This window comes from Copadichromis virginalis, linkage group LG1 (assembly GCF_057382275.1).
Source record: "Copadichromis virginalis isolate Kocher_CV1m ecotype Utaka linkage group LG1, C_Virginalis_male_GT1.1, whole genome shotgun sequence".
Taxonomy (NCBI): domain Eukaryota; kingdom Metazoa; phylum Chordata; class Actinopteri; order Cichliformes; family Cichlidae; genus Copadichromis; species Copadichromis virginalis.
In genome coordinates this window covers 3,119,019-3,143,945 of record NC_140618.1, presented here as the reverse complement: position 1 = coordinate 3,143,945, position 24,927 = coordinate 3,119,019, and the positions used below count along the sequence as shown (strand labels likewise).

Genomic DNA, 24,927 nt, shown 5'->3' with positions numbered 1-24,927 from the left:
TTTTAAACAGGAAAATAAGACCTAACAGGCAGGTGTAGTAAGGCTGTTAGTTGGTGGAAGTAGCGTCCACGAGGTGCTCACCTGTAGATCTGTGAAGGTGGAGATCCTTGAGTTTATCTTCAGATATTCCAGACAGGTGGAGATCAGCTCAGACTGACCGTGACTGTGCAGAAACTGCAGTACGCTCCTTTAAACATGAGACTGACTCGTCAATATAATTGATCTTTATTGATTTCCAATGAATCTTTGAATCAAAGTGAAAGATTTAAGTGTCCAGACAGTTTAACAAACCCACCATGTAAATCAGACACAGCTGACGGACTACAACTCCCAGCTGACGGACTACAACTCCCAGCTGCCTCAGCAGAAAAAGCTCAAAGATGAGGCCGACGCTGGATGAAAATGCAGAGTCAGTTTCTGCCCTTCAGGACTTTCCTATAATAAACCAAACTTTTGGTTTTCTCACATTTCTGACACGTTACCAGGAAAACACAAACATTCAGTTTTTCCTTCTTAAAGGACGAGAACGAGCTGAAGATCTCCGGGAGCAGAGTTAAAATCAGGTGGACTCCATCATCGATGGAAAAAGAAGCAAACTAAACTATTTGCTTATTTTCCTTCTATGTTAGTGAGTAAACCTTTAAATAAGAGAAGAAATGTCACCATTAAAGCCTTTTTCTCACATATATAAAAATATTTTAATGCTTCAGTTTTGACAGATGTCCGTCACAGGATACAGTTTAGAGCCAGCGTTTCCTCGCCTTCACTCCTCGTCCTGCTTCGGCTCTTTAAACTCTGTCTTTGTCAGTTCAGCTCCGGGTTTGGAGTCTCTGACATCGGATGGGGTCGGCGCCGGTTCTTTGGGCTCCATGTCAAACGTCAGGCTGCTCAATTCTGCCGTAATGTCGACCTCTGGCACCGGCGGCTCCTTCTGAGGAAGCAGGAAGTCCAGAGGCTCGAGGACTGTGGCGAGGTCGATGGAGCCCAGATGGCCGTACTTGTGCAGCTGGGTGGGAGGAACACCTGCGGAGAGACAACAGATTTGATTCAGACCAAACTCTGCTGCTCAGCACTTCTTAAGCTATTTTAGCCATTACAAAGAATAACTTTGAGAAGAGAGTCCAGGGCAAAAAAAGAAAAAGAGGTTAAAGATTTTTTTCTCTTTTAAACTAATTTTGTGAAGTTTTCTTCTCATTGACTGATTGGACCAAAAGTTTAACTTTACTACACAAAAAAAGCTTGTGTGGTGATTTTGTGGTTTTATTAGTGCCCCCTACAGGCTGAAGCGGTCATTACTCCAAATTCAGACCATGGTTTCACAAATGTCCCAGTGGCTACGCCCATCTTTTATGTACAGTCTACCATGTACGTTCATGCGGTTTCCAGCCCGAGACCGAAGGTGACCAACAAGAACAACAACGCAAGGACAACAGTTTAAACTGAGACCGCATTATTGGAATAACGGCTTCACTTCCAGGCCCGTCGTTAAACGTCTTCAGCATCACCGCGTCCGTTTTAAACGAAGAAACAAACTCAGACGTTGCTGCGAGTCCTCACCCAGGATGAGAGCGAGCTGAGCCGGTGGAAACAGGACCTGCAGGCAGCGGTTCAGGAAGGGCAGCAGGTCTTCAGCGTACGCACAGCAGAACTGAATAAACAGCTCCTTCTCCCGGCTGCTGAAGGCCGTCTCCTCCGCCCGGTGAAACACCAGAATCTGACGGGTCACCTGACAAAAAACGACACCGTCAGCAGCTGTTAATCCAGCATCAGTCTGACTTTAACCCAGATTACACCAAAGATCCAGCTGCTCACCATCTTCAGGGCTTCCTCCAGGCATTTGGTGACATTCTCCACCACTCCGATGGGGCAGCAGAGGCGGAGGTCGTTGAAGGCGGTCAGGATGTTGTTGAGAAAGCAGGCGAGCGGCTGGAAGTCCAGCAGGGACATTGGGGGCTGCAGGGTGCCGGGCTGCGGGGCGGGGGCTACGACGGGGATGGTCCCTGCCAGCACTGAGGGCAGGGCGATGAGGGTGTACAGGTTCATGTCCTCCTGGAACTTTTCCACCGCCTCCTTCACGGCTCCGCGGAACGTGTCCACCGCCACCCGCTGGAACATGGGCGCCAGCTGCCCGCGGAAGTCCGCCCCCACCCTGCTGAAGGACAAACCGAAGTACATGCACTGACCCAGCAGGGAGTCCAGGCGGCTGCCCACACCCCGCTGCAGGTCCCTCTCTAAGGTCTCCAGGAACTCTGCCACCTTGTGCACCACCCAGCCGTGGAAGATGGCGCCCTCGTTCACAGCCATGAGCCCACCGGCGGGGGGCACTAGCGGGTCCTCGTCAGAGAAGATGGCTCTGTACTGGGTGATGATGTCAAACATGTGCACCCTGCAGGCCTCGATGGTCTTGGTGATGTGAAAGTAAGCATCGTTTTCAGGGATGGCGGCGAGGATGGAGTGCAGCCAAGTGCTGCGAGCCTGCAGGAACTTCACCCGCAGCTCCGCCTCCGTGAACACGTCCATACGCCGCAGGTAACCGATGACGCGGAGGCACACGGGAAGCTGGGAGTTGCTGCGGAGCTGCTGCAACAGCTGGTTGAGCATCAGCTGAGCCGACTGACGCACTTCACGCACGATACCCTAAAGATGGAGAAGGTCAAAGGTTAGAGGAGCCGAAACATTAGATGTTCTCCACAGTGACCTTTTCTGTTTTATATCTCAGCAAAGAGAAAGTTTCTCAACTGTTTTTCTCCAGTTTTTGTCAATTTAGAGTTTAAACTAGCGATTTCCAGCCTGTACCTGAACCTGAGCCCCATCAACAACCTCCCGCAGTCACATTTTAGCTTTTTCACCTTCTCTGAAAGCCTGCTTTATTCCAGCTGGCCAACACCTGGAAGCCTGCTGAGGGGCAACACCCAGAGCTTGTTAGCTGTGCACGTAACAAAAGAAAACTGAGTATTCAGAGCGGTCTGGAGCCTGAGCTCTTTAATTCTCTTCACACGTGTAATTGTTTATTTGAACATTTTTTCTCCAACATCACACGACAGAAAATCAAAGAAAAGTAACGTTTATTTAGCCCTAACAGTTCATTTTCCTAAATAACATTTAGAGTTTCATTCAGGCAGTAAAAAAACCCCAAACACACCCGCTTTTTGGTCAGCCTGGTCTGGACTCACCTGGATGACGGGCAGCGACGAGTGTTTCTTCTCCAGCCTCTTCACGTATGCTGCCAGCTCCAGAGCCTCTTCGTAGTAGCCGTTGCGGACGCAGGTGTCCATGAGCTGAGGAATCTCCAGAATCTCCAGGATCTCCGTGTGGCGGTTCAGAGTGAGGCTGTTCATCCGGCGGCTTGCTCCGATCTCCTCCGCCTCTTTCATGAAGTGCCTGAAAACAAAATGAGCCCCCAAAGCTCAGAGAGACAGCACAACAGCAAAAACACAACTATGTGTAACACTTTATAGCTCTAAGAACCTTTTATTATCTTTCATTAATGTTCCCAGTCTGTAGTTTTGTTCTGGTTGTGGCTAAAGTCTGGCTGCCTGTTTTTTATTCTGAAAGGAGGCTGACGAGCCAGCTCAAGGGAAATTAATCTGCTGCTGTTTTATTCCCAGTCAATTCACCTTCTGTGGCATATTCCTAAGAAAATAACTAAGTTATTCACTTTGTGATCCTACAGTGAGCTACAATAATAATAATCTGCATCTCTCTCCTTGATCAGTTCATCCTGTGTGCTTTTTAAAAAATATCTAAAGTTTTTATTAACCTAACAGTAAATGATGACACTTTTATAGACCCCAGTTTCCTCCTGCTGACATCCCCTCCACAGGGAGCCACCGACCTGCAATTCTCTCCGAAGCGGGGCAGCTTGTCCAGCAGCCGGGACACGCTGCTCTCCACCCGCCCGAAGTCCCGGTAGATGTGCTCGGTGCAGTCGGCGGTGCGGATGAAGGTCTGGTAGTTGGAGAAGGCCAGCTCCCGGGTCTGCTGCAGGATCTGAGCCCGCTCCTCCGCCAGCCTCTCCGGCTCCCGACCCAGCTTCTCCACCCCGAAGGAGCTGAGCTCCGACAGGTAGGCCGCGAAGTCCGGGTTGTCCCTCCAGCTGTCCGGGAAGCTGTCCTTAAAGATGGACGCCAGGATGCTCTCATCCTCCACGTCCACCGCCGCCATGTTTACCGCTGCAGGTTCACGGAGTCCCGGTTCACAAACTGACAGATTTCCTGGTTGTAAACAACCGGAACATCCAGTGCTGACGAACACGTCCCGGTTCTTCTTCTTCTCCTTCTGACGCGTGTCAAAAAAGCTTAAAGGTGAAATACTGCCACCTGCCGGTGTTGTGCCAAAAAGTCATTTCCGAAGTTTCTTTGTTTTTGTTTTGTTTTGAATGTATACTATAATAGGTATATATGAAATACATAGAATATATTTGTGACTCTGATTTATTGAGTTATTATATCTATTTTGTCCTTTTTGGTCACTTAAATCATGTTTCTATAACTGTGACGTTACATTTGTTGGCCACGTCTCTCAGGAAAAAGACATTTCTGTTGCTAAAAACTGATAACTCAGCTATTATCAAGGCAGCTTCTGCCTTGAGATAGGATTTCTTTTTTTTTTTGTGGAAAGTGAATGAATTATTCATGAGAGAGATGTCTAACACTTTTTTCACAGATTACAGGCCAACAATTAATTTATGACTGTTTAAATGTTTTTGCAAATATCACCAACACCAATATGAATAATTACTAGGATACTGATTTACCTGTATAATAATATGATAATAATATTCTAAGTACATTACAGTACAGTAAGTATATATGATACTGTAATAGAAAAATTACACACACTCGTTAACCTCTCAGTGAACCTCTGCACCAAAGCCTAGTGAGGCTAAAAATAGCCTAAATTAATTTAAACGAATTACGTTATTACAACTAATGCATAGACTGGCCATGGGCATACCGGGCATTTGGTGATTTTTCGTTTTTATGGGCCGATGGTTTTTTGTTTGTTTGTAACAGTATAAACAATGAAAGGTGGTGGATTGGCCAGATGCTGGCAGATGTGTAAGAAGTTGTTTGGTGGTGGCTATGGCGGAGCTCCCACTGAGGCCAGCAGGTGGATGAGGGAAAGGGGAGGCAGGAGGAGGAGGAGAGCCCCGAGGCGGCCGCCGGTCCGAGTGTCAGGTGAACTGAACTTCAGGTAAGAAGTTATGAGCTGCAGTCTATCTGGGTCAGATATGAACCAAGTTTAGCTGGAGTTTATTTTCATGTTGCTGACTTTTTACAGTCAGTTACAATAACTTGTACTGACAGAGTTCCTATACAGCTGGGTGGTGCTATGATGTTACTGATAGTGAACTTTACTTTATTCATAAGGTTAGTTAGTAGAGTTGCCAACCGTCCTGTAAAAACGGAATCATCAGAGAAAATATTACGCGTTTCGTGTTGAGCTGAGAAGAGACGCAGTTTGTCCCGGACTTCAGCTATAATGAAAAAGACACAAAGCTGGATTTATTCTGCGTCTTTACGCTGTTAGCTGCCTCTTCTTCGCTCATTCAATCATGAAACTGATCAATGATCAACTGATCGGCTTTTCTCTCTCGTTTGTTGATCGCCCACTTTGCGCCAGAAACAGGAAACCAGCAGATGTCGCGCTAAACAACAGCAGCACGTTTAAGCTGGATCAGCTGTTGTTAGAATTTATTTAATATTAATTTCTAGTATCAGCTGATGTTTGCTGGAGCCACAGCTGTAAAACTGCTGGTCATGATGTCAGTTTGGATATGTGAGAGGGAAACATGAAGATGAAACCAGGAGATGTCCTTACTGGATCATCAGAGCTGAACAGGTGATGGAGAAACAGGTTTACCTTTTAGATGACATGAATGAGTTGAAGTTATCAACTGTTTCTGAGAGACAAATAACACCAGGATCCTTTTTTATGTAGCTGACAGCTGGTAACTGTGCAGGGGCGGGTCTAGCAAAGTTTTGCCAGGGGGCAGGTAGGGCATTAACAGGGAGAGGGGGGCACAAAGAAATACTTTTCTTTCTTATTCTCATTTAAAATGTCTCGCTTTTAATAAATAATTATCTGAATCTTACAACCAAAGTTTTCATCTGATGTACAATGTATAGAAATCCTACATATACCAACAAGACTGTACATCACTGTCACAACAGCGTTTGTTTTCATTCAAAGGCTTTATGGCTTTTCCTGTAATACCTGGTGGGCCGGTCACTAGTCAAAATGCCCGGACCGATTTTTTGTCCCAATCCAGCCCTGAACTAATGAATTAATTTCCTAATTAATTTTGTTTTATTTTAGTTTTGTAAATACACAATGTCATTTTAGATAGCTTTCATTTTCTTACAAAGCTGCTTTTCTTTCAGTGCAGCTTAAATCATTAGAGGCAAATTTAGAGGGGGCGGGTAACCAGGTTTATGAGAAACTAAAAACCAAATTTAGAAAAGGGACAGATATGTGAGGGGGAAAATACTTAATCACAAGAAAATAAAAGATGCATTTAGGAGAAATTATAAGGAAAAAAATCTAAATTTACCAGAAAAGATTTGAGAAAAAGGGAAAAGTTTGGCAAACGTAACAAAAATAAAAACAAAGAGAAACATGTCAAATCTGGAGAAATGGAAATTTAAGATAAATACCGCTAAGTTAACGGCGCTACTGAAAAGTTCAACCTAGTGATCGTTTTCTACAGTCATGACTTCGAAGCGTATTTGTTAATAAAGTTGTTTGGGGGAAAAGGGTAATGACGTCACCGGAAGTGAGGTGTGTGATTCAGTTGCTAAGCTGCAGCCGAGCAGTAAACGGACCGTCGACAAGTTGCTGTCGCCGTCTCACCGGATCAACTTTAAGCCGTCCGTCGGTGACCGACAGACCGAGGTAAGCTCCCCAACGCCAGACTGCGTCTGCTCGGTCCAAGTTCCGCCGGGGAGCCGCTGCTCCTGACGCCGATGCCCGGCCTCAGTGTTCGGCTAACGTTAGCCCGGAGCTCGGTACGGCGGGTGGTTAGGTCAGCACCGGTGTTCCAGATCAACTGGCGTTTAGATCAACTGGCGTTTAGATCAACTGGCGTTTAGATCAACTGGCGTTGGTCGAACAGATGTGTGGCAGTCTTGCGTTTCAGGAGCTCCTACCGACAAACCAGCAAAAAACGCCAAATGTGTCATCTGTGACACTTGTGAGGTTGTCTCAAACACACTCCGTCAGTCTTGATGCTGTTGAACAACAAAATGTTTAAAAATGTGGCGAGTTTACCTGGTGATATCCTCATGCGCGACGCGATCGCGAAAACATCAAACAAGTAACACCACGCCGATGTTGTTCACAGGACACAAAGAGTAAACGATCGTTTACTCTTTGTGTCCTGTGAACAACATCGGCGCCAGTTGATCTAAACGCCAGTTGATCTAAACGCCAGTTGATCTGGAACACCCGCCACAGAGTCAGAGTTAACGGGTTAAAGTGGGGAGCAGACGGACCTCCTCTGCTGTGTTAGTCTGAACATGAGCTCGTCTGTGGTTTAATGAGCTTAATGAAGAACCTTAATGAGATTACCTGAAGTTAGCTGAAGCTCCAGGAGAGCAGAGCAAACACTCCTGACCACAACAGCACTGCTCAGTTAGTTTACCGGTGTTTTCATACACGTTATGATCTGAGAAAAATGCGCCAGTTTCCATAAAGCGGAACAGAAATGTTCGCTTCAGTCTGCAGACAGTAACACATGAAGGTTCTTGCAGATTTTAAGTATTATTTTTGTGTTAGAAAAATAGATATTATCTAACAGTTTGGATGTAGATGAAGGTGCTGATGAGGATGAGAAATATCTTATTTATCCCATATTTGGGAGACTTTTGTTATAGCAGGAAATGAATATCAGACACCAACCGACATCACCTGATAACACCAAACAAGATTTATTCTGTTTGTTCATTTGTGAAATCTTGTGTTTGCAGGTGAAGAATTATGTTATTTAAGAAAAAAATTCAAGGAGTTTGAATTGTGCGGTTGCTTTGAGGTTGTTGATGATGTATCTGCACCGTGTCTTTATGGATCACGAGATGAACTGTGGTACTGCATGAGGAAGTCGGGAGTAGCAGAGAAGGATGTGAGGGTGGTGCAGGACATGTATGAGGACGGAGAGAGACAGTGGTGAGGTGTGTGGTAGGAATGACAGATGGGTTCAAGATGGGGGTGGGATTACATCAGGGATCTCCTCTGAGCCCCTTCTTGTTTGCTGTGGTGATGGGGACAGGCTGATAGACGAGGCCAGGCAGGAGTCTCTGTGGATCGTGATGTTTGCAGATGACACCGTGAGCTGCAGTGGGAGCAGGTCGAGGTATGCTCTGAACACAAGAGGAATGAAAGTCAGTAGGAGGAAAATAGCTGAACCGAAGAGGATAACGTGCCACTCGTCTCACTCTCATTCACACAATGAGAGAGACGAGTGGAAAGGTTAACATGCAAGCACCGGAGGTAGTGCCAAATGAATAATTGTTTCTGAGACGTGAGATGTGGGAATTTATGGATTTAAAATTTATCGCTCAAGCAGCCTCAGAAAGGCAGAAGTGTGACAGTTTTTTATAAAGCTAGGTCTTTAACTGCTGTTGACTTTGACCCTGGCACGTTCTCCTCTTTGGCTCAGCTATTATAATGAAATCATTCTGGTAGGTGATTTTAATTGGGATCGGTTTTCTCCTGTGTCTGATTATTTTAAGGCACACTGTTTTTAATCTAACACAAATGACTAAAGCCCCACACACCTTATTCCCCAGATAAATCATCTTTGATTAATGTGCCACATCATTTCTCCACAGCAGTTTTTACCAGCGACTTGACTGATCGCTGCATGGTTGGTGCTGCGAGGAACAGTTTCATGCTCTGAGCATCATCACAAACAGAAATTTAAAGCTTTTACATGAGCAAGCCTTTTGTCACGACTTCATGAATTTACATTGGGTCAGTTTTACATTGATGGACGGTGTTAACTTAGCTTGTAAATATTACTCTGAGAGTTTTATCTGCCTTGTGGACAAACATGCTGCTTTTAGCCAGGTCAGAGTGAAAGGGCGGGACAGGAAGCAGCCCTGAGCAGCTTCAAGAAAGTCCGACACTGATGCCAATGGCTAAGGTTTGGCAGCTGCGTAATAGCTTCGCTGCTTCTATTAGGAAATCCAAATGTGATCACTTTCTGATCTTAACCACTGACAGTCTCAAAGTCCCTGGGACGCGTTGGCAGACTATAAATTCTCTCTCTGACAGCTTTGAAGAGCATTAACATTAAAAAGTCACCGGTCCAGACAGTCTGTCTCCGTTTTTCTTGCGTCTGCTTGCAAGCATCATAGATGAGCCAGCGTCTTATATTTTTAATCTTTCCATACAACTGAACACTTCAGCAGAGATCCCAGTGTGCCTTTGTACTGCCCTCCTGAAAGGTGATGATTCTTGGATGGTAATAATATGAACCAATCTGCAAACTCTGTATTTTAGCTGAGATTCTTTAATGGCTGAGGAATAATCAACCTTAGAGCTATCAGAATGAAAATGATATTTTATCTCTCCAGTACTGTAACTTAAAGGTTTAAAATTTAAAGTTCTCAATGATATCTACGAGGCCCTGGAAGCAAAGAAATACTGCACCCCTCTTTTTATTGATCGAAAGCCTCCGGCACTGTTGATCGTGGGGTTTTATGTCAGAGGTTATTGGAAAAGGGCCGTTCAGACCAAGCTAAGCACCTTTCTCACCATAAGCAGTGTGTGCAGTTTAATGGTCTCTCTTCCAGTTTTTTAAATGTGACTGATGGAGTGCCACAGGTTTCTGTCTTGGGACCTGCGTTATTTACTATTTATGTCAGTGCTGTGGGACAAAATCTAAGTGCAACTGCCTATTTTTACGCAGATGATTAATTGTGGTAATAATCTGGTACCCTGGTATCGACATGGTTTTCGAACATTTGCAGTTAGCTTTTGATCGTACACAGTCACAGCTGTTTCTGCTAAGGCTGTCTTTGAAATGCATCTATAAAAAAAACCACGGTTGTGTTCTTCTCAGAGGGTTCGGTTAACCCTAATCCTAACTTCCCTCTCTTGTATCTTCTCAAGGTACATGTATTAACAATGAAGCTGTGGAGTCTTACAAACATCGAGTTCCTGTTGAAGCTAGGCTGAAGCTGGAGTTTTGTTTTTCTTAGAAATGGATCGTTGGACTTTGTTTATCACGGCATTAAGATTTATCACCGGCTCAAAACCTTTAGCACACCACTGTACTTTATATTCACTGGTTGATTAGTCCTCATTAGCCTCATGCAGGATGGTTCATTGATAGCATTTTGTCTCTAAATTCATTTCTGGTTTACTCGTCTCCTATTTGTCAGATTACCTGTAATCTGACAAATAGTTTAGTCACAATCTGCGGTCTCAGGACTTCTTTGCACTCACTGTTCAGACCTCAGAGAGAAGGTATTCTCCTTTTCTGTCCCGTCCTCATGGATTACATGACAGAAGGATTTCAGGCTCTCAGCTGATTTTGCTCGTAGACTTTAAAAGACGCATAAATGGTTTTGTGAAATCATTACTGGGAATCTTGTTTTTAGTTTGACTGTGTAGACACTTGGTAAAATATTCAATATTTTATTGGTGTTATTTTATTATGCCTGTTTGAAACAGGTCTCTCTTGTAAATGAGGCATTGAGTCTCAGGACTATTTGTATAAATAAAGGTAAAATGAACAAGCACTTGGTGACAGTGGTGAGGAAAATCTTATTGTCACAGGAAGTAACCTCGAGAAGAACCACGCTCGGGGAGGGGCCGGTATGGGAGTGAGGGGAGGAAAAGAAAACACTCAGTGCATCATGGGAATCCTTCAGCAGCCTGAGACTATAGCAGGAGAAATCTGCTCTCTCTTTCTGGTCCCTGTCAGGACTCTTGCTGCAGCATTTTGGATTAGCTGAAGGCTTTTCAGGGAGTTTTTAGGACTTCCTGATAATAATGAATTACAGTCGTCCAGCCTGGAAGTAATAAATGCATGAACTAGTTTTTCAGCGTCACTCTGAGACAGGATATTTCTAATTTTAGAGATGTTGCACAAATGGAAGAAAGCAGTCTTACATATTTGTTTAATATGTGCGTTGAAGGACATGTCCTGGTCAAAAATGACTCCAAGGTTCCTCACAGCGTTACTGGAGGCCAAGGTAATGCCATCCAGAGTAAGAATCTGGTTAGATACTATATTTGTAGGAAATTAACGGTCATCAAGGTTTTTATATCTTTAAGACATTCCTGCAGTTTAACTAACTTATATCATCTGGCTTCTGGCTTGTATACAGTGTTTTCCAATAATAGATGAGTTTAAATACTTGGGGTCAACCATCCAAAACAAGGGACAGCACACAAGAGACATGAAGAAGTGTGCAGGCTTGGTGGAGTTTCAGGGGTGATTTGTGACAGAAGGACGGCAGCCAGCATGAAAGGGAGGGTTTACAGGGTGGTAGTGACACCTGTGTGGTTTGGAGGCCGAGCTGAAGACGATGGTATCTTCACTGGGAGTAGAAATGAGAGCTCAGCGTCAGAGAGGCGAGACTGAGACGGTTTTATATGTCTTATCTCTTCTATCACTTATTTATCACTGTGTTGTGTTCCTGCAGGTGTTTGACGCTCAGTGCAAACACTAAATCAGAATCAGAATCAGAATACTTTATTGATCCCTGGGGGAAATTATTTTTTGTTACAGTGCTCCATTTTAAACCAGGAGAATTAACCTCAGCCGGGGTCGTCAAACACAGCAGCCAGTCTCCCAGTATGACCAGTATGGCTGCCTCCAGCACAACCAAGATCGCATGGCGCCTTCGTGAGTATTAAAGTTACTCAAACGATCATCACACCCTTCCTGTCCAGCAGCCCAGCCCGACCTGAATTTGTTCCTCCTTTGTTGCCGTACAGAGGAGTTCGAGGCTCAATCCAGCTCCATTTCCTGTCTGGCTCTGGGGAAAAGCTCGGGCCGCCTGCTGGCCACAGGAGGAGAGGACTGCAGGGTCAACATCTGGGCCGTCAGCAAGGCCAACTGCATCATGGTGAGTCCCCCGCAATGCAAAATGCGATGGGTTTCTAATTTTTAAGGTTTCCGTCGAGGTTTTTTAGGCCTGAAACATGAGCAGATTCAAAGGAACCCATCCTTTACCTACTGCTCTTCTGCAGTCTGCAGGTCATGATGCCCACACCTGCCTCTCTCCTGTCACCACCTCACGCTTTTATCTTTATTATTGATTCATTTCTGATTGTTAAATGATGAAAACAGAGTTCGCTCCATGGGAATTAAACAGACTCATGTTTCCCCTCCACTGCTCGCCATCTTCCTCCAACTAAACTAACCTGCCTGACCTCTTACGTTGTGTGTAGTGCACCACATCATGGCATAGCGCAGACTGTATACAGGGAGTGCAGAATTATTAGGCAAATGAGTATTTTGTCCACATCATCCTCTTCATGCATGTTGTCTTACTCCAAGCTGTATAGGCTCGAAAGCCTACTACCAATTAAGCATATTAGGTGATGTGCATCTCTGTAATGAGAAGGGGTGTGGTCTAATGACATCAACACCCTATATCAGGTGTGCATAATTATTAGGCAACGTCCTTTCCTTTGGCAAAATGGGTCAAAAGAAGGACTTGACAGGCTCAGAAAAGTCAAAAACAGTGAGATATCTTGCAGAGGGATGCAGCAGTCTCAAAACTGCAAAGCTTCTGAAGCGTGATCATCGAACAATCAAGCGTTTCATTCAAAATAGTCAACAGGGTCGCAAGAAGCGTGTGGAAAAACCAAGGCGCAAAATAACTGCCCATGAACTGAGAAAAGTCAAGCGTGCAGCTGCCAAGATGCCACTTGCCACCAGTTTGGCCATATTTCAGAGCTGCAACATCACTGGAGTGCCCAAAAGCACAAGGTGTGCAATACTCAGAGACATGGCCAAGGTAAGAAAGGCTGAAAGACGACCACCACTGAACAAGACACACAAGCTGAAACGTCAAGACTGGGCCAAGAAATATCTCAAGACTGGTTTTTCTAAGGTTTTATGGACTGATGAAATGAGAGTGAGTCTTGATGGGCCAGATGGATGGGCCCGTGGCTGGATTGGTAAAGGGCAGAGAGCTCCAGTCCGACTCAGACGCCAGCAAGGTGGAGGTGGAGTACTGGTTTGGGCTGGTATCATCAAAGATGAGCTTGTGGGGCCTTTTCGGGTTGAGGATGGAGTCAAGCTCAACTCCCAGTCCTACTGCCAGTTTCTGGAAGACACCTTCTTCAAGCAGTGGTACAGGAAGAAGTCTGCATCCTTCAAGAAAAACATGATTTTCATGCAGGACAATGCTCCATCACACGCGTCCAAGTACTCCACAGCGTGGCTGGCAAGAAAGGGTATAAAAGAAGAAGAACTAATGACATGGCCTCCTTGTTCACCTGATCTGAACCCCATTGAGAACCTGTGGTCCATCATCAAATGTGAGATTTACAAGGAGGGAAAACAGTACACCTCTCTGAACAGTGTCTGGGAGGCTGTGGTTGCTGCTGCACGCAATGTTGATGGTGAACAGATCAAAACACTGACAGAATCCATGGATGGCAGGCTTTTGAGTGTCCTTGCAAAGAAAGGTGGCTATATTGGTCGCTGATTTGTTTTTGTTTTGTTTTTGAATGTCAGAAATGTATATTTGTGAATGTGGAGATGTTATATTGGTGTCACTGGTAAAAATAAATCATTGAAATTCTGCACTCCCTGTATAAAGGATGGGTGTAGATTTGAATTCTGAAAAGTGAAGCTTAAACCTGCGTTTTTCATGGATGTCCAGCAGGGGGCGACTCCTCTGACTGTGAATAGAAGTCTGTGAGAAAACGAGCCGCCTCCTCACCTGATCTCTGAGCTCAGTAAACAGTTTCCTGACGGCTTTATGGTCTCAGTCGCTGTTTTCAGGTCTTATTGAATAAAAGATGAAGCTCATTTTGGAAATGATGGTTTCCATTAGTGTTCAGGGGACGATAAAGCAGGAGATGAAGGTGGGCTTATTTTGTGATTGACAGGTGACGTGGTGTCCCTCAGCAGCTTCACTAACACTAACATTTTGATATACAGTCTGTGTTTTGAGTTTTTGAGAAAGGAGCGAGGTGCAGTTTTAGGTGATGATGTCTGTTCTGACTGTTTCCTCTCAGAGTCTGACTGGTCACAAGAACCCAGTGGAGTCTATCCATTTCAACGTGTCGGAGGAGCAGGTCGCCGCCGGGTCGCAGTCAGGTTCAATACGAGTCTGGGACCTGGAGGCTGCCAAGAGTAAGACTCTGTCTGTTCTGTGGCTACGAGGCTTTTTAGTCAAAGCTTCACCGCCTCTAAACTGTCTGTGTGCGTAATTTATCTGCACAGGTGCTTTAGATCAGCGGTGGACAGCGTAAGGTTCACACTGACAAAGAGAAGTGAAGTGAGCGAACCAGTCGATTAGAAATATGACACACAAAGAGCTGAAACATGTTAAAATCAACTTGCTTTTTTTTATTAGTGTGGTGAGTTTTTTCTAAATTTCTGAGTGCAAAGTTTGAGCTATGAGCTCTTCCACCTCTGCTGCCTCGAGGACACAGGACATCCGTCATACCACATGATGTCAGCCTCTGTAATATAGTACATCAGTCTGATTGAGTATATGTTATTATTAGTAGTATTTTTCCATCTACTCTTATTTTGAAAATTGATACAGCTTCCTCAGTGTTCAGTCTCAGGCTGTAACGGAGGACGTTGTACCCCGCAGTCAGAATAATCGTCCGTCCCATCATGCGGAGGCGTTTTAATGCACCTAAGCTGGGTCTTAGTTAGAAAGAGATGCAAAGAGGTGACCCTGCTGCTTCCTGTGCTCAGTTTTAAGGACTCTGATGGGACACAAAGCCAACATCACCAGCCTGGGCTTCCATCCCTTTGGAGACTTCCTGGCCTCCAGCTCCATGGACACAAACATTAAGGTAGGCGTGCTTTCCTGTGTGAGAACATCCTTGAAGTCTTAATCCGCTCTAATGAAATGTCTCTTCTTTTCTGCTGTCAGCTGTGGGACTTGCGGAGGAAAGGATACGTGTTCAGATATAAGGTAAGTTTGTGCTCAGGATGACAGGCCGGCTCCTAATATCCTGCTCGAATCCAGGTGCACGTTTCTAACAGGTGGACAGTGGCTGCAGGTGGATTTGGTAAACACACCTGTGGTGACCTAACAAAGTGTGATGTGGACATTTGCTTCAGTGGAATCTGATCTTTTATGCAAATGAGTTGACCTCATCTGACCTGGAAACAGCACCGTGTGAAAAGCTAAATCCTGATTGTTTTCAGGTTTCTGACAGATTTTTGATGTTTTTCAGATGTTTAAGCCCCGCTCTACATTCTGATGCTTGTTTTCCACAGTTGTACCATCACATACAAAACAAATACACACAGACACGTGGTCACTGTGCGCCAAAGCCGAGGACGCTCAGAATGATTCGGATTAAACTGTGTCAGTCGGAGCTTTTATGGAGTCTTACAGTAAACGGATTATTGCATTTAAAAGAACTGAGAGACTTCAATTTAATTTTGTTTATGCAGCGCCAAATCACAACATCAGTCACCTCAATGCGCTTTATACTTTAAGATCTACATACAGAGAAAAACCAACAATCATATGACCTCCTATGAGCACTTTGGCGACAGTGGGAAGGAAAAACTCCAGAACCAGGCTCAGGGCTTCTACTTTCCTTCAAAATAAAAGCTTCACATGAGTCTCGATAGCAAAAATCTGACCAGTGTTGGTGTTGCAGGGTCACACTCAGGCTGTGAGGAGTTTGGCCTTCAGTCCTGATGGGAAGTGGTTAGCTTCAGCGAGCGACGACTGCACCGTCAAGGTACGACCTGATCTGACGTCTCACCTTTAATGTAAAAAATATATTTTAAGGATTGTTTTTCCCGGTACTTACATGTTGTGGTAACTCTGACTCTGTAACAGTAGATGCTGAGAAACCTTCAGAGTAACTATAACCTGCAGGAGTTACACGATGCTGTGAATGTAAACTGTGAAGCAGAACATCAGCAGCAGGAAACTGTGCAGAAAGGCTGGAAGACGTTAAAATGTTCCAGCTGGTCCTGGTTCATGTTTGGTAGTCACGTGTTCCCATAAAATAAAACGAGCGATTGAATCGCAACATTTTTAGATTCTTCTACATTTTAAAATGGTTTTAAAAGGTCCGTCTGTTGAATCACTTCAGTGTTTTAGGATTTTTAAGATCCATCTTTTCTATTAAAATAGTTTTCAGGACACTTCTTGACCCAGGTTCAGTTACATTTATTTAAATAAAGTAATAAGCTGGTGATGTGTAACGACTCGTTAGGCTAACATTTCATCGATGTTTAGAATTAAGTTTCATTTCATTTGCAGCGGTCGGATGTTCGGGTGTTTGAGAGCATCTTGGGAATTTAAAAGTGTGAACATGATGTGTTTATTCTGTAAATGCTGTGAAAGCATCAAACCGGCAGCATCCTGTAATAAAATCGCTCATTCTGATTGGCTGAAGGAGGTGAGCTCTGCTCTCTTCCTGTTCGATGACCTCAGCCCTGTCCTCTTGTCTCCATCAGCTGTGGGACCTGGCTCAGGGGAAAACCATCACGGAATTCAAATCTCACACCGCCGCCGTCAACATCGTCCAGTTCCACCCCAACGAGTACCTGCTGGCCTCCGGAAGCTCCGACAGGTACGTCGCCGCAGGCCGAGCGCCCGAGACGCAGCAGCTCGGAGCTGAAGGAGCGACTCATGAGTGGAATCAGTGTTTGTGACACTTTGTGGCTCGTTTAGTTTTTCTGTTTCATGAAGCTCAGAGGCTGCGCGAGGTTGTCCTCTCTCTGTGCCGCCAAGATTTTATTTTGGTGCTGAGTTTGATTGTTTGTGGCATTTTTTTAAATGTAACATTTCTTTTAGTCTGAAATTCTTTTACTTTTTTTCACATACATGTCCTGTGTCTTCTACATGTCCTCTGCATGTGCCACTAAATCATACATTTATAACTAAAAGTAAACAGGAAATATAATATAAATATAATAAAATGGAAATAATAACTCATCCTTTCTCCAACACAACCAGCAAATGCACTCAGTATTTAATCATTTCTTTATTTTTGCATATGAAGTATAAATAAGTATTCCAACATGAATCACTTAAATTGATTATTATGTTTAATTTGAGGACATCGACCTGGTGTTAGAGACAGTTTATAAGTTACACCAGCAAGCAAAGCTGTAGTTTGTGGCCTGATTTTCCGATTGTCATGTGATCGTGATGGAGCCGTTAAAGCTTTGAATGTGTCACTTCAAAGAAATGAGACATTTTGTAGGTTTTGGCCTGTTTTAGTGACAGAACAGGGAGCAGGGTCATTTTTATCTCAAACAGTTTATTGATGGAATAAATCTTACTCTCATTTATGAGAATAAGAAGTGACTCAAACACATACTTTCTTCAATTAATTATAAAAATGTCTTTAGCTTAGCTTGTAGTTAGAGCTGGGTTAGGCGACCCTAACCATCCCTCAGGTTCCTGGGGACTTCCCATGATGCACTGAGAGGTGCACTTTGCCCTCCACTCCCTCTTTTGTTCGTGTTTCGTTCCTCTTTTCTCTTTCTCCTCATTTACTGACTTGTCACTGCTGACCGTGGATCTGTTGGAGGTCTCTTCCTGTTCCTCAGCCGTGTTGTAGCGTCTTCACCTGACACTATAAAACACCTACAGGTGTCTCTAATGAGCTGCAGCTGTATGAACTCTGCATGTGCTTGCAGGACCATCAAGCTGTGGGATCTGGAGAAGTTTACGATGATCGGCTCGTTGGAGGGCGACACGACTCCGGTCAGGTGAGTTTTTCCCCGTTGCAGCAGGGTGTAACTGGAATGTGACCTCTGACCCCTGTCCCTGTGGTTTCAGGTGTATATGTTTTAGCCCAGATGGCTCCTGCCTGTACAGCGGCGCCACGGACTCGCTGCGGGTCTTCGGCTGGGAACCGGACCGCTGCTTTGACGCGGTGCCGGTGAGCTGGGGAAAGGTGTCTGACCTCGCCATCTGCAACCAGCAGCTGGTGTGTAGCTCCGCCCACCGCTCAGTAACAGTACTGTGCAGAAGTTTTAGGTAATCTTAATCTTCCACCTTCTCCACATGTCAGATCGGCGTGTCTCATCAGCTGTCGAGTGTGTCGTCCTACGTGGTCGATCTGAAGAGGGTAAAGAAGAGCGGTGGCGCCGTGATCCAGGGGATCATCCAGGACGACCAGCCGCTCACAGAGCCGAAGAAGGACCCCAAAGGAGCGGCACTGCGAAAGAACTACGAGAGACCCACGACCACCTGCAGATCGCAGAGGTACGGCACACTGAGAGACAGGAGAAAATACTCCAGATACTGCAAGTACTGACTCCTGGATTTAAAGTTTTATACATGAGCCACTGGTTTCATTCATCAAACACTCAGATCACATGTCATATATATATAATAAATATATAATAAATATATATAATAATATATATATATATATATATATAAAATCTTATTTGACTTCAGTGGAAAAGTTTCGCTTCCAGATTCTTTAATAAAAGTAAATAAAGTAAAAAATTTGCAGTTTTTCTTCTAAAAACAAACAAACAAATGTTTGTGATGTCATCAGGTTGAAGCACCGTTCAGAGTCTGACAGGCGGAGCCCCGAAGGGGAGAGGCGGAGCCCTAGCGAGGACGAGGCGGACGAGAAGCTGTCGTCTGCTGAGATCCACAACGCCGAGGACTACAAGGCCATCTTCCAGCCAAAGAGCGCCATCTGTAGGTGGACCCGGAGCATCGCAGCTCAGATGTTGAATAACGAATACAGTTATACGTACATACAACGAGATCTGTGAAATATTGCTATTGAAAAGGACGCTGAGTTCATCTTTAATCAACACTGCACCAACAAAATCTGTGTTTAGTTTCCCCGAAAGCTTCTATTTCCTCACCTGTTGATCCACCTGCAGCATCGCCATCAGTTCTGCTCTGGCTGATTTTGAGAAGCAGGCCATATTTGAAAAGTGAGAGGAGTAAACATTACTCGCTGTAAGAGCCAAACAGGATGGGAGGATCTGATTGGTTCTTTGTGCCTTTTTAAAATATTCATCCTAATGAGGACAAAGACACTCTCGTCATTTCTTCTTTTGTTTTCATGTCGTCACATTTATTTTGCAGTCTGAGCTCCTCGTTCTCCTCTCTTCCAGCTCGCACTCCTCCTAAGATGTCGGAGCCTTTTCCCGCTCCTCCAGAGGACGGTGAGTCCAGCACAGCTTCACGTTTCTGTGAGACATCAGGAGACGACGCGCCTCCGACGTTTCAGTTTATAGATGAAACACGAACAATAAATCACGTGTTCGACAGTGAAAAACACACGACACAAAAACACACGACAGAGGTGTTTCAGCTCCTGTTTTGTGGTTACTGGGTCGTTTCCTGATGATTTCTTCTTCTGCTCAGAGTCCATTTTGGCGATCAGCCGGCAGCTGAAGGACATAAAGACTCATTTACCTGATAAACAGCAGGTCAGTGAACGCAGCAGCCGTGTGTCTGTGTGGAAACATGGACGCCTTAGGACAGCGGACTATAAATGCAACGAACCTATCAGAGCTCAAATACCTGCTGTTTACAACAAAGTAGTCCTCCAGCCGCTCGGTTTTCTCTTTCTTTAGTTAAAGATTTTTCTTTGTCTTCAGAAAATCGGTTTAATTCAAAACCATCTAAAACCTTTAACAGCTGTGTGACTTTGGTCTGAGTGCGGTTATATGAGAGGTTTTATGAGTCTAAATTAACAACTAAAATGATGTGTGAGAAATTATTTTGTAATAAGGCCCTGACCCAGATGAAGAAGGGTCACGAGACCATCGGGCTGAACGTGGCCGACTTCCTGCCCGTGAGTGCACGCGTCAGTGTTTTTAGATTCTCGCGACAGCTTTGATGATGAGAATAAAGCTGAACGTGTGTGGTCGGTCAGTCTTCACCCAACCACAGATCTGGAGCCCTGAGTGACGAGGAGGCCCTGACCCAGATGAAGAAGGGTCACGAGACCATGTGTGTGACGCTGAGCAGCCGACTGAAGAACCTGCAGACGGTCCGAGAGGTGTGGACCCGAGACGGCATCAAGGTGAGGCTGACACACCGGTACCAGCAGCTCGCACGTGTGTGAGAAGGTCATGACCGTTTGGCGGTCTTCTGCCCGGATACAGCCGGGCAGCTCATTCATGCAGCTCCTTCTTTTATTGTTTTGTTTTCAGTTCGTTTGTGTCAATCAAAATATTTTCAAACTGCTCTTTGTTTGTGTGCAGATCGCTCTTGACACCGCCGTCTCCATGAGTGATCCGTCCATAGTCGTGGACATCCTGAACATCATCAACCCCCAGCCGTGAGTCTCACACACACACACTCGTTTTCATATCTTAGTGAGGACATCTCATTGACATCATGAACCATGAAAAATGAACGCCTACTCGTAACCCTGAGGATTTGAGCCTCAATAATGCATTCAAGCTCGTGGGGACAGGCACTTTGTCCTCACAGGTGACTGTTGGTCCCCACAAGTATAGTAACATTTCAAGTTTCGGTCCTACAAAGCTGTCTAAACAGGTACACACTCACACACACAAACCCGTTTCTACATCTTTGTGAGAACCCTAAGTCACACCTTGGCTTGGCTGCTCCTCAGGGAGGAGAGTTTCACACATCTATCCAGTCAAGTTAAATGACTAATTACTGTAGAGCAGGGGTGTCAAACTCAGATACACAGTGGGCCAAAATTCAAAACTGGAACAAAGTCGCGGGCTAACGTTAATATTTATTGAAAAAAAAAATCTTCCTCCAGATATAAGAATGAATCTTTTCTTATGGACTCAAACAAGTTTTGCTGAAAAACTGAATATGGAACAAGCAAAGCTTAATACTAAACAATATATATATTAGCTGTATAATACCAGTAGGCCAGCTCTGATAGTAATTTGGTATGGCTTCGCGGGCCAAATGTAATTAGTCTGTGGGCCAAATTTGGCCCACGGGCCAGAGTTTGACACCTATGCTGTAGAGCCTAAAGTTGTGCGCCGCTTGTTTAATTAAAGACACAAAGAAATCTGCTTATTCTGCAACAATAGGCCATTTTGTCCCCACAATTATAGTAGCATGCCAATTTCCTGTCCTGACAAAGATGTCACACACACGCGTGGAGACACACACACACACACACACACACACACACACACACACACACACAATTCTGATTTTATACAAGTACAAACCTTTATTTACACTGGAGTTCAAAAACAAAACCTTTCTTTGTTAGTTTAACCCAAAAAATCTAAAAACAGTGACAGAAGCTGACGATTGATGACAGACGAATCGTTCTACGCAGCTTTATTATTATTATTATTTTCAGTCTGTTCTGTTTCCAATCACTGAAAAGTTTTTATTGTTTATTTGATTGCATCTGTCTTCTAAGTTTCATTTTGAAGAGTTTGACCTGCAGTTGTTTGCGGGTTGCTGACCTTTATGAACGTATAAAACCAGATGTTGCGCTGCTGTTCCAGATCTCTGTGGAAGCTGGACGTGTGCATGGTCGTCCTTCCTCAGCTCGACAAACTGCTGCAGAGCAAGTACGAGAGGTGAGCGGCTCAGAGGTAAAGTTTCTGTTGTCCAGAGATGGCGCGCGAGCGTTCAGCGGCAGAGGGTACGTTTTAAAACAACGTCAGCATCTTTGTGGGCGTTTTCATCAAGTGTGACGGATGACTTTGTGGGTTTCACCATTACAATGAGAGAAATGAGTTCTGATGATGCTTCAGACGAACTGCCGGGAGGCAGCTCGGGTTGCATCAGAGATGATTTCGTCTTCTCAAAGTGAATTTAAAACTCTAATTCGGATTTTACGTAAAAAGAAAGATCACTTCCTGTTTGGTAACCTGAGGTCACCCGGAGTACTTTGATTGTCAGGAGGTGGAGCAGATCTCCGCTTCCTCCCGTCCTGAACCTGAACCTGCCCCGATGCCGTCAGTGTGTCGGTATGTCGTGTAATTCGATCATCCAATCAGCTTCCTTCTCTGTGCGTTTCCTCAGCTACATACAGACCGGCTGCACGTCTCTGAAACTCGTCATGAAGCACTTCTGGACGCTGATCTCGGACACTCTAAAGGCCACGCCGTCCGTCGGGGTCGACATCACACGAGAGGAGCGGTGAGTCTCACATCTGTCCAACAGCTGCTTGACTGATTTAGCAGCACCGTCAATCAATCTGCTGATTACTCAGATTACTCTGAGGAGGAAATGCCCCAAACCTCGGCTGACTCCACCTCTCGTTCTGTGTGGGACGTTTTTAAAGATGTCTGACACGTGTTCGAACCCAGAGACTTGATTCCTGCTGTAATCGCTCCTCAGCCGGCTGCTTTTCCCTTCCAGGTCTCCTCTTTGCACTCTGCATCTGCAGGAGCCACAGCTGTATTTTAGTGACTGTAGTAGGTTTGTTTGTCCAGCAGGTGTCACCTTTGTGCTGTTGGCGAGGGCCTGCGTCCTCGCCAGCAGCAACACAGGCTGCTGAGGTTAACGGACGTTATTCCTGAGATGAGCTTCAGAGAGAGCAGCATGTTAGTGCGGTGGGGCAGCACTCATTCTGCGCCTCACTGCATTTGTTGTGAATGAAGGATGCTTCAGTGTCTCCTCCTCCAAGGGAGGTAAAAAAGGAAACATTAAACCACCTTTGGTGTAGTACTCAGACGACAGGAACCTTCATAATAAAATGAATTGAACTGTAACCAGCGACAGTCAGTTTCTCTTATAAAGGTTTGTGCAGAGATGATGTAAATCAGACGAGACACTGGAGCAAAGATGTCCCATAATTCATAGCAACACATCATCAGTGGCGGTTTGTTCAATCACTGAAGGAAAACCATTTTAATCGGACAGACTCGCCAACGTCTGATGTTTTTGTGCTTCCAGACACCAGAAGTGCCGAGTGTGCTGCGAGCAGCTGAAGAACCTGAGCAACATCGTGAAGAACAAGGCGACGCAGGTCGGTCGTCACGGCAGCACCTTCAAAGAGCTGCAGCTGCTCATGTTGCCGCTCGACGACTCGCCCTGAGGGCGGCGCCGTGGATCAGCTGACTCCCAAGACCCCGCACTTTGTGTGTCCTTCTTTTGTCACGACTCTCTCCTGAGGCCTCCGTCACAGAAGAAGAAATGTTTTATTATTTATTGTATTACACTGTAGTTTTATTGTTATTGTTAAGCACTTTGGAAATGTGCTATATAAATAAATATAAATATAAATAAATCTGACCTTGACCTTGACCTTGACCTTAATGTTGAAGACGTTAAGTGACACTCAGAGGAAGTCGAGAAATTAAACCGCCGCTGCTAAACGAGCGGGTCGGTACTCGAATCGGGGAGGAGTCTCGGTCTCGTATGGAGGCGCTGACGGGAATGTGCCTTCAGAGGTTTGGATGTTTAAAAAGTGCTCACAGGTTTGCACCACACGAGCGATTCATGAAAGGCGGAGTAAAGATCAGCGGACAGAGACAAACCGCTCTGATGCGAACGTTTGAATCTGCCATGTTTAATCCCGTAAACCAGCGACGCAGATTTAAAAACGCCAAAAACAAACTCCAGCTCGGACTCTGTGCACACGTTTTCACTTTTCTACTGTTCACTTTCTCCACTGTGTTCATGTACAGCTCTGTTTATTTAAATAAAGACAAAATGAAGTTAGTTACTGTACTCTTCAGAGTGACTCGTGAATGCACCAGAAGCTCTGTCTCAGATTTCCTGCAGACCTCAAATGCAACATGCATTTCTACATCAGTTTAGAGCCAAGCGTGTGAAAGTCATGTCGGGTGATCTGCTCACAGATTTAAGTCTGTAAAGAATTAGACATTTGCACAGGAAGCTTGTGGAAAGACATGATCGAGCATTATTTCTACAACATAAGACCACTTTGACTCATATTTGAAGATCTTTTCTTGAGTGTACGGTCAGGTCATGAGTGTTTGGGCAGTTTTTGTTCTTTTGCTTCTGTAAACGACTACAATTTATTTAAAATAGTAAAATATGTGACTGAAATACAGATAACAGCTTGGCACAGGTTTGAAAACTGCACACAGCCGAGTGTGACGTGTGGGCGGAGTCACCGGTGTTTATTACTGGGACAAACAGATTTCCAGCATCATTGACTGGACAACCAAAAACGTTCTGTGAAAGCAACCCAAGACCCAGAATATTCAACAGTCGAGTCGATCAGCTGACCCCAAATCAGCTGATCATGCTTTTCACTTCCTGAACACAAACTGAGGGTTGGTGATAGACCCAGTGCCAGCTAAAGCAAAGGAGGGAAGGTTAGCATGGTTGAGTTCAGTTCTCTCTGGCTCTCTTCCAATGAGAGGACTGCTGTGATTTGACGCTTTATAAATAAAATTGAATTGAATTATTAAAACAAGTCTGTAGGTTCCCGATCATTCAGGGTTTTCCCGTCTCACATCTAAAAAACTTTTTCAAATCTAGACGCTGAACGATGGCGTCTCTATAGATAGAGCAGCTGACACTAGAGATTAAACGCCTGGGTCTCTCCGTGTCCACCTGAAATTATTTCCAAGTGCCAGCTATCAGCTACCAGATTCCTCAAACCAACCAGACTCGCACCTTAACCACGTGTCTACAATGAGTCATATGAAAACTCCCAGGACCAGCTCCAAGGGGACAACCCCAGTAGGGGTCAAATACGTGGGACTCCCCGTTAGCGGTTAGGAGTAAAGTCTTTTGGGTGAGAGCTGAAACATCCTGAAGCACCTCAAAGTTAATTAATCCAGTCGAGCCAAACTCTGTGACAGCCCTGGCAAATCTACACATC

The 24,927-nt window shown here is 44.9% G+C and overlaps 2 protein-coding genes across 2 annotated transcripts; one reads left to right on the top strand and one right to left on the bottom strand.

Moving 5' to 3' along the window:
* Positions 1-209: 209 nt before the first annotated feature.
* LOC146718127 (conserved oligomeric Golgi complex subunit 8-like) lies at positions 210-4,366 on the bottom strand. The gene is made up of 5 exons (XM_085474904.1): positions 3,836-4,366; positions 3,174-3,381; positions 1,813-2,637; positions 1,558-1,726; positions 210-1,023 (listed from the first exon to the last, which is right to left on the bottom strand). The coding sequence occupies exons 1-5, from the start codon at positions 4,162-4,164 to the stop codon at positions 764-766; spliced, it is 1,791 nt and encodes a 596-aa protein (XP_085331030.1). The 5' UTR covers positions 4,165-4,366; the 3' UTR covers positions 210-763.
* Positions 4,367-6,571: 2,205 nt separating this feature from the next.
* LOC146718126 (katanin p80 WD40 repeat-containing subunit B1-like) lies at positions 6,572-23,375 on the top strand. The gene is made up of 20 exons (XM_085474774.1): positions 6,572-6,897; positions 11,744-11,860; positions 11,953-12,083; positions 14,212-14,329; positions 14,906-15,006; positions 15,087-15,128; positions 15,829-15,912; positions 16,640-16,755; positions 17,831-17,902; positions 17,973-18,123; positions 18,208-18,401; positions 18,703-18,851; positions 19,280-19,330; positions 19,533-19,597; positions 19,903-19,965; positions 20,047-20,196; positions 20,378-20,454; positions 21,626-21,700; positions 22,149-22,265; positions 23,025-23,375. Exons 2-20 carry the CDS (start codon positions 11,812-11,814, stop codon positions 23,164-23,166), a joined length of 1,947 nt encoding a protein of 648 aa, XP_085330900.1. The 5' UTR covers positions 6,572-6,897; positions 11,744-11,811; the 3' UTR covers positions 23,167-23,375.
* Positions 23,376-24,927: the final 1,552 nt, after the last annotated feature.